Genomic DNA, 13990 nt, shown 5'->3' on the forward strand with positions numbered 1-13990 from the left:
CCTCCCGGTTCTCGCCCTTCTGTCAGACAAGAGCTACAGTTTCAGATTGCTTCCTTGTCTCGTGTGTCCCACCCCCCACCTCTTCATTCCTGCTTTTTTCTGCGCTCCATATTCTCACATCTGACAAATGATCGGCACTGATGCACACAAGGCAGCATTCAGAGCGCTCACGCCCAACGAGAAAGAAAGGCAATCGACATGCTTTTTTTTAAGAATCTTTTTTAATGAAACACAAAAGGCAATAAAATTAAGATAAATATTTTTTTCTTTTTGTACACGAGGAAATATTTAAGTCATATTTCCAAAGAATGACTGAAATTACATAATATATTTTTAGTAGGCTATTTTAACCATACAAAGCAGGTTCCAGTGGGTCGTAAAAAAAACACACAATGATGTTGCCCCTGTTGAAATGTTGATGTTCAAAACTGAATCCAGTGTTTCTTAAAGAAAATACAGCTTTTTTTAAAAAAAAAATCTTTTAAAGACCCACAAAGTAATATTTCAAAATGGAGTATCACATTAGATTCCATTTAAAGCTTTTGCTTTGCAGTGTAACAGCCACAATGCTGTTAAGTCAGTCAAAGTCCTACAAAAAAGCTTTAAAAAAGGCATTCATGTTCTTTCTCCTGTACATCCTATATACTGACAACAAACAGCCATCCTTGGTTTGCATAAACAAGAAGATGATGATAAACATAAAAACATTCAAACATTATTTTTTTTGGCAAAGCATGAATAAAAGTGACAAGAAGCGTTAGTTGTGATTTGATCCTTTTATCGTGTTTTTTTTTTTTTTTTGTCTCTCAGCATTGTCCCATTGATTGGCTCTGATTGTCCTTCACAGTCACATGATGCTGTTCTGGTTGCCATAGAAACCACAAGTGCATCAGCTGGGCAGCGTGTCGACAATGTTGCTGCAAGGTTTCTCGGAGGCCGTCATAACAACACTGGATAAACATGAGTGGACAAGAGGAGCGCTACCAAATACCTCTGTGATTGCAGGGGTCCCGGATTCAGAATTGATTGAACATCTTTCATAATTATTTTTAAAAAATTTTCCCCCCATCTAATGTGGTTCAGCGTAAACTAGCAGGTGCTTTGGTATGTTTCTTTATGTTGCCAGATAAATATCTACATTTTCTACAGGAATACGGACAAAAACATAAATAAAAGCTTTATTCTTCCCCCTAAACGAGTTAGATTCTTTCAGGATGAAGCAGGAACTCAGTTTGCTTTTTCCAGCATTCCAGTATATCCAAAACAAACAAACAATAAAACAAAATAATATATATACAATAAAAAATACAGGACTAGACTCATATAGTTATTTTTCGGATTTCCATATAAAAACATGTCCMAAACAATTTCTACATATTTACTTTTTTTTGCCTAGACCAACGTTYACAACCAAAAAGTCCTCACATCAGTCGCAGAGTTTGACCAAACTTTAAATTCTATTCAGTGCATTAGAGAAGAAAACATAATCTACCTCTGCCAGAACCCCAACCCTCCCACCTGTCCTAAAAAAATCGAAATAAAATAATCTCTGCAAAAAAAAAGTAAAACAAAAAATAAAAACAAATAGATATATATATATTATTTACAATGTGTTATTCTACACTAAATGTTGTACAAAGCACACACACACACACACACACACTCACCCACACACGCGCGCACACACAAACACAGCCTGTACATGTGTCTTCGCACCCAGACAGGAGGGTACGAGAGAGAGAGGTATTGATGTGTATGGCTTACAAGGAGAAAAAAAAAAACTTTGTTCTGCATTTCTGTCGCAATGGCTAAAAACTACACGTAAAGTACTGGACTGGTTAATAGAAGAGTGTCAGGAATATACCCATGCTGTATCGTGACGTCGATGTCTTAAGTGGATGGCCACACACATGCACACGGTCTGCCCAAACACACGTGTTAAAGCACTATTTACTTAGAGCTCATCAAACAGGTTCATCGCATTCACTCTGCAAACACGCATCTACGCATTTAAGTCCAAACTACAGTGCTTATTGGTCCTATCGGGGAGCACTCAATCTCAGTCAGACTACCAGCATAAGACCATTACATCCATCCAAACCAGTGTGGTTTACAATAAGTCACTCCTTACTATTTAGTCTATCCTGCTCTCCATGTCTTTTTCAGAAAGCTAAGTGTGTTGCCCTCCCTTCAAAATGTATTCAAACTGTTAAACTCCAAAGTGCTCAGGTTCTTGGTGAGGCAATCGTGAGGCAGGCTGAAAACTCTCCATGTGACAAGAAGCCTCAGTTCCCCCCACCCCTGCTTCCAAGGATGAATCTGGCGCGGGCCAGCGTTTGCCTCAGAACAAACAGGGCTCCTATAAGTGCCAGTATTGCAAGGCGTTATCCGAGGGGCTAGGATCCTTCTTCTGCAAGGGGCAAATCGATCAAGTCAAAATTGCTTGCTTTCGATTTGCCTCTGTCCACAGCTGTGCATTGAAGGACCATCTTAGAACTCCAGTGATCGGGTCAGTATTTGGATTACTCTCGAGTCGGTGGTGCTAAGACATGATGACCATGCCGTCAGCGCTGATCAGCTGGCCTGTCGTTGGTTCGTAGGTTCCGGCCAAGTAGAACAGGTCGTTGGAAGTGGTACCTGGATTGCGATCGTGGGTCAGGTGGTCGTACTCAGCCTTGTTGACCACCTGACAGCGATGGGAGATGGTCTGTACGTCATTTTCATCCTCATGGCTCGACTGGTACAAGGCATTCTATGGGAGAGAGGACAGAAAGAAGTTTGTGACCAAATACCAGAASACTGCATTATAGTTTCTCTGAAAACAAAAGGCGGATATGGAATACTGTTTTTAATAGTGAATGTCAACATTTCATAAAATACATCAATTTGTGAGCAGATTTTTTAGACCCTTAAGGGCCTTACAGCATCCTAGACTGACTTAACAACACTTCTTGCTCATACCTTGCCATCGTGGTGTCGCTTCCCTAAACGAGTCTCCTCCGGATGGTAAAACCATTTGACCCTGACCACCATGCTGGAGCTCCACGACTCCCAGAGGCTCTCCACTCTGCCCACATAGGGCAGCTGGGGTCGCCCAGGTGACAGAAACACAGCACAGTCGCCAACACGCACCATCTCCTTGCCCCGCACGATGGCCTTGTAGAAAAGTTTACGGGCTTTACCCTTAAGACCTCTCCTCTGCCAAGAAAAAACATTTAAACATTTAGTCAATTCATCCAGTATGCATTTTTTTCACTTCCTATAATGTTTTAATCCAAGACTTTTCTCATTCAAAACATTGCTTTTTGATGCGCTTAGCTGCTTGTTTGTTGAAAGGTCATGCTTGATTTGTTTGTGATTTATTTGTGACAAAGCTACTTTCTAATTTATCAGCTATGTTTGACAATGTCTCTGAACCAGATAAACTTTTTTAAAAACTAGGATTTGCATGACTGACTAGCTAAAGATGTACTGCTGCTGTGATGTCAATTTTGTTGTGAGCCGCCATTTGTGAATTAAAAATGGCAGGAATAAATTACCAATAAAAGTGCTGACAGTTGCGTAAAGTTTTGTTTTCTTGCCTGAGATTTACGATTTAACATTTGAAATAACTTCAGGACCTAGAGAGTGACTTGGGTGTGTACATTATATAGGATGTTATGTATGTTATGAAGTTAGAACATTGCGAAACAAACTCAATAAATACAGGGTTCCTACAGTTTAAGGCAAGTTAAATTTAAGACTTTTAAAGACTTTTTAATGCCAAATGAAATTAAATTTAAGACCAATTTTATACTAAACACAAAGGACTAAAAAAATAAAACTGGCAGAAACTCATGAATCCAAGTATTTTTGGTTGAAGTACTCAAATATTCCTAATAAACCAATTGTTTTTAACCATATCTAACTGCTTTTTTTTTTGTCAAATATAGCAAAAACATTCTTAGCAGTCAGTTTTAAACTTAAGTTAATTCCTGGAAGTTCTCTAACTACCCAAAGTTTGGAGTTTTAGGACCCACAGTGGGGTCTCAACCCTAATTTGCTGTGGATGAAACCTTAAAGTGCCCGTGACATCAAATTTTTTGTAAGAAATTTGAATACATTTTTGGAAATACAACATTATTAACATATTATGAAACAAATTTCACGATGCTCTGACGGACGGTTGTTGAGATATTTGCATGTGAAGCAATAGGAAGTGATGTCAAAGATGTGAAAGTTTAAAAAAATGTTAACAATGATTTTAATATTTGAGACAAATTACAATCATCCTATTTACAATGTGTTAACATTTTTAAGACTTCTGACAGATTGATTTAAGACAGAGATTCTTAACCTATGGACCGTGCCACCTTGAGGGCCTCAAAAGAACAACAGTTTTTAACTTTGGGCCGCAGAGGGCCGTGGGACCGCATTGATTTTGAATAAGGTGCAATACACTTTCTCACCACTATTAGCGGTAGTGCGCCACTCAGATGTTTAACAACTTTTTTAATATGTAGAAGAAAAACCTTGGATATCTGCCGACCATGGAAACTTATTTTAAATGAAAAATAGAATGCAAAAATGAAGGTAACCCATAAAAAAAAAAGCCAAACATGAAGGACAGCTTCTGATTCTGTCATGCAATATTTTAAAAGTTCAAAACATTATCAAATACAGTTGCAAATACTGCCATATTTTAATTTGCACTTTATCAAATTATTTTTTGTAGTTTATTTTTTTAAATAACGAAAGTTTAAACTTGTCAAAAAGCTGTTGTTACTGTTAATGTTTGTCACTAATATGAAGAGCAGCTTCTGTTTCTACCATGCCAAAGTTTAAAAGGCTTTGTACTTTATCAAATTTAGTTTTACAGTTTTTTTTGTATAGGAACCATTTAAACATTTTTATTTATCTTATGCCTACAGTTTTATTTATTGAACTGTCTATTTTTATTATTGTTTATGTTAATATACGTATATACATATAAAATTTGTGTTGATAAGCCTGAGTGGTCTGTTGGCTGACCTTGTATTTGTTCAAATAACTGTTATGGGCAGTTTACAAAATAAAAATAATTGTTTGTCATAATCACGTCTTGTGATTATTTGACAGAAGTTTTACTTTTAAACTGTAAGTGTATTTACTTTAGTTATGATGTAATTACAATAAAAATTAAACCAAGATTTAGAATAATTATCATTTTGATCCTTACATTGGTAATGTCTGACTGGGCCTCGTGTCACTTTATGTTCAACAAATTGGGCCCCGAGGTCAAAAAGGTTAAGAACCCCTGATTTAAGACATTTTAAAGTTAATTAAGGCCTTATTTTTGGATTGKTGAATTCAATGCCTTTTAAGACTTTTTAAGGATCTGTAGGAACCCTGAAATAAAAAAATAAACCATTTAAAAAAATGTCCAATAATCGTCTCAAAGTTTTATATACAGAAAATGGAAAAGTGCGAGCCAAAATGTCCTACCTGTGTGGGATTGCCAGACCATTTCCAGAGGTGACGTCCAGGCAGCAAGGAGGTCGCTTTGGGAAGGGGTTCAGGTGAAGACATCCTCTGTTTTTTCGTCGCTGCCGGATCCTTGGAGGCAGGTTTCAGCTGCTGGCTCACAGGACAGCTTTGGCTTTGATGGTGATTGTAAGGTACGCTTTCTTTCCTTTTCAGCTGCGTCTTAGCTGTGCTGCTGTTAGCCACCAGAGACCCTTTACAGATGTATTCCTTCCTGTTTTCTGCTCTGTCTGTCCTCACCTTTGACCCTCCAATGGCTACGCCAGCTTTGGTCACATACCCATTAGCTGGAACTGAAGTAGAGGTAGTGGGGTCAGGGCTTCGAAGGTCAGCGCTCATACTGGACTTGTTTTTCTGTTTGTCCTGCTGGAGAAGTGCTCGTCGCAGCAGCACAGAGGAAGACTCTTCATCCGAGGAGTAAGAAGAGTCGTTATCAGAGGAACAGAGGGACGAGGACGAAATGGAGCCGGAGGAGGAAGAGGAGGAGGAAGAGGAGGAAAAGCAGATGGAGGGACGGGACAGAAATCGTCCGCCACGATGGGATGGTACAGCTGCTCTCCTTCTTCGGGCGTCAGCTCCTTGACCATCATCCTCATCATCCTCATCCAGTTCGGAGTAGGAACTAGGGCAGTCACTGGGGTAGTCCAGATTATAGTCTCCACCTTTTACTCCAAGACCAGCAGGAATGGCCTCCTTTCTCAAGGATGGAACACCCTTTAGAAGAGTGTCAGGCTGAGCACACTCCCTGTCTCCTCCTTCCTTTGTGCCAGCTTTGACGAGCAGTGAAGGGCTGACGTATCGTAGYGGTGCCCCTGCAGGAGAATGATTTTTTACTCCTCTCCCTCCAGCTYCTCCAAGTCGAAGTAAAGCTTTGCCATTCTTCGTTTTGGGAGAAGTCACTCCTTCATGGTCAAGCTTCACTAAGAAGTGCTTCCTGTCCCGCTCGCTCACAGGCTTACGGCTCCCAGCTGCCATGGCCATGGTGACAGACGAGGAGCATGACAGGTCCTGGAGCCCCATGGAAGCCATGCTAGTGACCGGCCTCCCGGTTCCAGAGGTTCCACCATGTCCAAAGGTGGAGTAGCCATTAGCAATGCTACTGAATGAGTCAACCGCAAAAGGAGTGCCAAAAATGCTTTTAATAGGGGTTGATGGTGCTAGAGAATGTAAAGCAGGCCGATGAAATAACCCAAAGTCTCGCTCTCTAATTTTCTTTTGGGCCTTCCGAGATGTCCCGTTGAAGAGGAAAAAGTCAACTGGGGGTCTCTTCCTTGGCACAGACCAAGTCATCAAAGAGCTGTTGCCTTTTGTTGCAGTGTCTGTTACAGAAGTGGGCGTGCTTGCTGTCTTTGGCATGGAGTAGATTTTCTTCGGCCTGCCAACTGTAAAAAAAAACAAAAAAACAATGACAAAAAGTTATAATTAGAAGTATCCATGTTAAATGAAAGGTTTAAAGTGCAAACTGATTAGGTTTCAAACAAGTTCCTAGTTTCATAATTAATCTTTACCTCTTTGATCTTMGCTTAGTTTCGATGTAACTCAGAAAACAACAATCCTGTTAAACCTGTCTCCCCCTCCAGGTTTATTGTCACTTTGACTTAAGGATGACTTAAACGTATGTTGCCTAACTTCACAAAGCACGCTTATGGGATGCCATAAAACCATGATTAATGTGTTTTTTTTATGGAGGGTAAATAAAAGGCGGCAAACAAAGCTTCTTAATTTACGAGACTTTCAGATTATATACCTGCTCAGTGTTCACCTGCGGCTTGAAGGCTTCTGATAACTTGCTGACAGTTTAGACCGTAAATTAGATCTGGTTCTAGATGAAGCCTGGGGACCTTAAGTCAAATGCACAAAAGTATGTTGGAGGTAAAGCAGTACTGGTTGGTATGTAACTAATCTTTCCTACAGACTAAAAACTTTCCAGATGAGCTCCTGAAGATGTTCTGTCAACAATGTTTGGTCAGATCACGTCATGGCTGTTTTTCCACCAAAACACTTTTTGTTCTAAACAAGGGTTGATTCTCTGGTTCCTTGAAACACATTTAAAAAATCCGATTTTTTTTATGTGACGAGGCTAACTAGTCCCTTTGAAGCTATGCATTACATCACCTCAAACATCTTTGTACCAACTGTTTTTTCTCAGAACGCTTGCACCAAGCAGATCAACAGTGGATTATAGTAGAACTTTTGTATGCAAACAAATAATTAATGTATGTGTATCAAATGGGTCCATGTACTATTTGGTCACTTGATTTTTGTTTTAAAAATATATATTAAAAAATGAAAAATGGTTAATTTACTTGCATTTTATACTCCAAAAACAGAAAAACGGTCTGTCATTTTTTTTTATCAAACCAAAAGTGTAACACTGCCGTAATTGGATCATTTAAGTTAAATAACTTTTTAATAACGGGGGCTGCCTGTACATAAATAAAGACATGCTAGCTATCTACTTTTGCATAACTTTAACTAACTGCAGGCTGTATTTTTTATTAATGTAGCTAGTTTGGCTAATTTATATAAAAAAACTAGTTATCTAGTCCCACCATACATAGTTTGATATTGAGAAAACCACAATAAACATTATTAACTAGTTTTACATTCCTTTTACACCTGTCAGCTGATAGTTTGTATATCACTGTTGATTCAAACGTGACACTAGCCGAGTTTCCATTGATTTTATGTGCATTTTGTAGTTTCACATTAGAAAAGGTGGATGGAAATGGAAAAATTAGGAAAAACTTCCTCAATTTCGCAGAAGTGTTTATATGCTCGCTTGAGGTGATTTTTGGATTTTCCGAAAAAGAGTTAATGTGCAAAAGAGGAGATGGAAACACATTTACAGAGAAGACGGGTAAATACTGTATAAAAATTATTTGCTGGTCCGTAGCAGTGCTTCTTTTGTCTTAATGTTGTAAATGATCAACAGCATTTAAAGACAAACKTCATTCTTTCACAGTTATTCCTTTCATTTTCAGCTACTTTTGCTACAATCGATTCCCTCTCAGTACCTGGCCTTTTTTCCTGGGGCTTCTCTCCTGCCTCCTCATTGGCTGTTTTTTCTGTAGGTGTTTCTTTCTTCTCCACAGTTGAGCCTCGCCGCCCTCGCCGACCAGGAGAGATCAGCAATGCTGGAGAAGGTTCAGCACCTAACATAAAACAGTTGTCTGATGTTAATGTTTTAAGTATTTCTTTGTTTCCTCAAAAGAAAAACAAGCCATCCTTGTTGGCGGCTCAAAGTCACGTATAACATGGCATGATTTGTCAACTGGAATCATTGCTTTAAAATAAAATATAAAAAGTTACATCTTGTTGTCGTTTCTCTCCAATTTGATCAGCAAAACATAAAACACTGTTTTATGTTTGTATGTTTGTATGTAACACAAGTAGAGTGTTATCTTCTTATGCTACTTTCTGTCATGTCGTTAGAAAAATATAATTACTTATATTGTGAGAAATGTATGCAACGTTGGAAGGAAATAAACCTTGTGACAATGCGGAAGTTTATCAAAACAGTGCCACAGTGAATGTGTGCCGTAATCAAAACTAAAGACGGTCCAAAAAATATTACAATGTGTGACCTTTTATTTTGTGGCAACTTTTTTTTTTTTTTGGCCAGGCAGTTTATCTCCTCCTTATCGTCACAAAGCTTTACTCACAGCGAATTTGGTATCCAGGAGGCAAAAGTCTGATGTTTACAAGAGAAATCCTTCCTCTGTCTCCATCGTCGAACTCCACCATCACACTGTCCTCCTTTTCCTTCTCACCTGGGCTTCCTAAAGGTGCAACACAAGAGAYGTGAATTTCTGGGACATAAACAGTGTCGGTGCAAAGTAAAGGTGTTGTGAACATTTAGCTCACCACGCTGGACATAACCGGGGTAAAGGCAGCGAGACCGCTCACTCCAGTAGGCACAAACACGCGTTCCTGCAGTCAGGATGGCTTCGGTCTGCGGTCGGACATCCAACACCTGGAACAAAAAGGTCACAAAATTTTCAGTAAAAATAAATAAATTATGCGACCAAAAAGCACAGAATGTAAGAAAAAAAAGGGGGGGTCGGGTCTAACTCACAGCTTCTTGTAGTAGCTGCTCCAGTGAGTAGATCCTGGGGCGATTCCCTCGTTCCCCTTCGATGACAACACTGAATCTGAGAGAATAAAAGTACTATTTGTTATCAATTATTGAAAGCAAGAGTTGTGTTTTTCCTACACCTCACTTGTGCTATACTAAAGTTTTTAACTGTGTAAATAAAACAACCTGACGAGGAGGTACGGTGTTGCAGCTGTTAAGGCCCTGTCACAGACAAATTATGCCATCTTATGAACATTTTAAAGACATCTGAATTGAAGATGGAATTGAAAAAAATCAACAGGAAGCTTCTTTTCGTTGTGTACATAATGTAATTCGAACAAATTGATCAAATATATAACTTTTATTAGCAATTTAGACCTAAAAATGTTTCATAAGTTGGCATAAGTTGTCTAGTAGGGCTGTTGCCTCACGGGAAGGTTCGCATGTTCCACCTGTTCATGCATTGGGTTTTCTCTGGAAGTTTTGTTTTTCTCCCACAAACATAGATGCTTGATTGATTGGAAACCCTAGATTATCTCTAGCTGTGAGTGAATGGTTGTCTCAGTTGGCACTACGTGGCCCTCAGATGAACTTGCGACCTGTCCAGGGTGTACCTCACTCTCGCCTGGTGACTGCTGGAGATACCAGCTGCCTGCAAACTGGGACGGTGGAGAAATGGCTGATTTTTGTTTTGTGACATTTATTTTACTAACACCYCCACCCCCAAAGTTTGTTTTAAATAAAACCAGGTCCTTCAGATCTATTCAATTAACTAACAATGTTTGATTTGCCTAAATTGATTGTCTCTTGTGTCGCATTTGCTCTCCAGTAAAAAAGACAACCTCTGAAATAAACTGTAGTGGAAATCCTTTTACTGCTCAATAGATTTTTGTGTCTGTGGAGGAAATATGAGCGAGTGGGGTCCTACATGTCAGGCAGGTCCAGAGTTTGAACACAAGCAGCATACAGCAGCTCATCCTCCTTGGAGATCAGGATCTTCAGCCCGTCTACCAACATCTCTTTACTCAGCACACAGTTTGGCAGAGCTGTGGAGGAAGAGTGAGATGTAAAGACGGATGGAGAAAGCAAAAACAACATCCGAGCTGAGAGAGCTGAACCGTCGGGTTTTAAAGTAAAGGATGGGAAGGCGGAGGTATAYGTGGGAAAAGAAGAATTCCAAACCTGCGTTTGTTTATGCTCACCAGGTATTCTGCAAGGCATGTTGGGAGGAAGGTGAGATGACTTCTCCTTCACCTCGTCTTCCTCGTCTTCCTCCTCTTCTTCTTCCTCCTCGTCCTCCTCCCCCTCAGAGAAGCTGCTTTCTTCGTCCAAACGAAAGCCGTCGTCAGCCGCAAAGCTCTGCAGGAGTCGGCTCACGGCGTGGCCCTTGTCCTGACCGGGAAAACAGGACGTGACATCAGCAGGCGGGAAGCGGAATGTGATATTGCTTCATTACACTCACAAAGGRATCAACAGAAACGGGAGCTGCAGGTGAGTGAATCCAGCATGTCTGAGTCTGATTTGACTAATGTGGTGAACGCATCAGTGAGAGCCAGCCACTGGCACCAGTGCCAGCAGTAATATGATGCTTCAGTTAGGCCGGTGGCAGTTTTTTTTTACTTAAAGGAGGTCACAGTCAGTAATAACCACAGCTCCTGAACAGACTGGAGTTCAGTTTATTGCTTCAGAGATGCTTKTCTTCAGGTGGACATTCCCACAGACACATACAGAGGATCCGACCCATTCCCTCGATGTTTTGTTTTAACTGAAGATTATTATAGTTAGAATTTATATTTGAGGAAACAGGGGCAGATATTACAAGATTTTTTTCTTCTCTCTGCCGCCTTTCTTTTCATTTCATTTTATTTGTATTTTCTTTTTTAATGTACATGGAATTTTGTTTTTATGGAATGAATAAAGTTTGAAATAATAATAAAAGATAATAATAATTTCCAGACTGGTTTCAGCTGGTCTATCATAAGTTAACAAAGGAGTGATGATGGAAAGCCAGCTCACCCAACAGGTTCCTGCTTGTATTTAGTTTTGCCACAAAAAAAAGACCATAATAGTCAGTGTGAAAGAGCAAAGTGTGTGTTGGAGTTTTCATATCGCAACCCCATATATTTTAGTGACAGAAGTTTCATTACCAGAGGGCAGGGATGAATATTTCCCGTTAGCAGAGGTGTGTGTGTGTGTGCAGGTGTTAAGGGTGTGTATTTGTAAAGTTATTGCCAGTGATCATTTCAATATTCCTCTGTTTGGTTTGCAGTTTTGTGTTTTTGAACAGTCCCTCTCATGACGACTCAATGGAGATAACAACCTCGGGGCTTTTCACATTTAAGTAATCGTTGGTATCTTGCCTCCGGCAGCTTGTGCAGATAAAGCAGTCTGTCGTCTGCATAAAATGACCAGCTCTCACACAAACACACTGCTTTCCTTTACAAAGTGAGGAATTTACAACTAATGGTAAAAGTTTCCTCATACAGAAAGGAAAAGGGTTATTGGAGGGTGCTGTCACTGTTAATCTGCTCAAACTTCCTGGCAGGGTGTGGCTCACTTTATCAAAATTCCTCTGTGCTTTTATTCCTCTCCGCATTTATTGATATTCAACAACGGGCAAAAGGGAGTAACCGTGTATGAGTCACTTCTTCATGTTTTGTCTCTCAACATAACTCCTGCCACTGTTGACAATGTAACACGCAGAAAGTGAGAGCCTGTTTGCTCCATATCTYATTTCAAAGGCAACGCAGTTTACTGTCCTCACACCTTTTTGACAGCAGTAATTTATAGTGACGTTATTATGTAAACTTTCCATCTCATTTTTCTTCTAGATTCTGCTTTTTCCACTTTGTGTTGAATTCTTGAGGGGTACTTATAGCACCTAAAGCATTAAAACAAGATGTCCTTCTGGCAAAAAAAAATTTTTTTGCAAATCTTTCTAAATGAGCAATTTTATTTTGAGAAAAATGGCAAAAAATGAACATTTTAAAGGGTGCAAAGTTAATGAAGTTACAATATTGTATTGATGTTAGGCAAAAACCATGTATCTCAATTTTTTGAAACCTTTCATGCATCAAAGGTCATTCCTTTGTATCAGACAGTGGTTCTTCAGATAACTCCCTAATAAAAGGACCTCACGGCTAAAAAATCTGTTTTAATTTTTAAAATACAAAGCATGTCCTGCATAAGTACCTCAATTACTTACACAAGAGTCAACATGTCTTTAAAAGATGGAGCTTTGATTAAATGTTCCATTATATAGACAAAATATAAACTAATCACAAAGAGTTTCTTTATGTTTTTTCATTCCATGTTTTGCCAACCATGACGATGAGTGTATTTGAGTCTCACCCTCATTAGTGAGTTAGATTATCTTATTAGCGATTTCCATGTTTTTGTTAAAGTATTTTATTATGACAACATCCACAATGTCCAATTCGATGTAGCCTTATGAYGTTTACGAATGGCACCTTAAAACAAATGATAGGAATAGAATGGTGGACAGTAAAGAGCACTTTTTTTACTCCTTGTAATATCGTTATTTTCACTCCTCAACCACAGAAACAATCGCTACACCTTTGTTTTTTCGCAGAAAACAGGCAGAGCRGTGGAGAACAGCAGCTCGGGGGGAAAGAGGAAGGTGGGTTCCACTTACACGTGATGCGACGACATCATTACGTACGTGACGATGTATCTCTACRTGATGGCGTAACTCGTTCAAAATCTAACGTCTGGGTTGACAGGCTCTATTAAACAAACTGATCGTCAAGATCTGGATTCCCTAAAAGTGCTATTCCTCCCATCTCTACTGATGAATTATGGTTATCGTTGTCAATCTTTCTTAACTGTGCATTAATATAGCATCTTATTTTTCCATCAAAATATTTTATTGCCAAAGCAACCATTGTGGGATCTAATATAGTTATTAAGAATATGCTACATTTGATGTCGTGTTTGATTTCCTTTAAGAAGCATAAATACAGTTTTGTAGGCTAATGTCTGTTGATTTGATTTGATTTGATTTATTTATTTAACAGGAAAAGATTATTAAAAATCAAGCCTGACTCAGCATAATTTCTGTTTTACAGCAGGTTCATGTTCTGCAGCACATAAAACACTCAGAAATACAGCATCACAATCACATTATTATATACCATAGACACAAAGAAAAACAAGCATACCAAATTTCAAAAAGGCAGCATTTGCAAAATAGGACGTCTAAATATGAGCACAACATAAAGTGTCCAGCAGATGGCAGACAAGATTCTTCTTAAAGGGCTGTAGTTTTGAAATGGACTTTATGTTTTGAGGAATGCCATTCCATGCTTTAGTATAAACATGAAAGACCTCTGGCCGTTACAGTTTATAAAAGTTGGCAATATTAGTTGTCCTTTTGTAACAGATCTAGTT

At 39.1% G+C, this 13990-nt stretch overlaps 1 protein-coding gene across 1 annotated transcript in view; it reads right to left on the reverse strand.

Moving 5' to 3' along the window:
- Positions 1–202: 202 nt before the first annotated feature.
- Positions 203–13990, reverse strand: part of bahcc1b (BAH domain and coiled-coil containing 1b) — a gene marked incomplete in the record, with an annotated part of 75717 nt that continues 61929 nt past the window's right edge. Inside the window, 9 exon segments of the mRNA XM_014024035.1 lie at positions 203–2752; positions 2962–3198; positions 5464–6884; positions 8520–8657; positions 9168–9284; positions 9370–9478; positions 9581–9656; positions 10509–10626; positions 10783–10972. Coding sequence (XP_013879489.1) covers positions 2543–2752; positions 2962–3198; positions 5464–6884; positions 8520–8657; positions 9168–9284; positions 9370–9478; positions 9581–9656; positions 10509–10626; positions 10783–10972 — 2616 coding nt within the window.

Source organism: Austrofundulus limnaeus, unplaced genomic scaffold, assembly GCF_001266775.1.
Source record: "Austrofundulus limnaeus strain Quisiro unplaced genomic scaffold, Austrofundulus_limnaeus-1.0 Scaffold405, whole genome shotgun sequence".
NCBI classification, from domain to species: domain Eukaryota; kingdom Metazoa; phylum Chordata; class Actinopteri; order Cyprinodontiformes; family Rivulidae; genus Austrofundulus; species Austrofundulus limnaeus.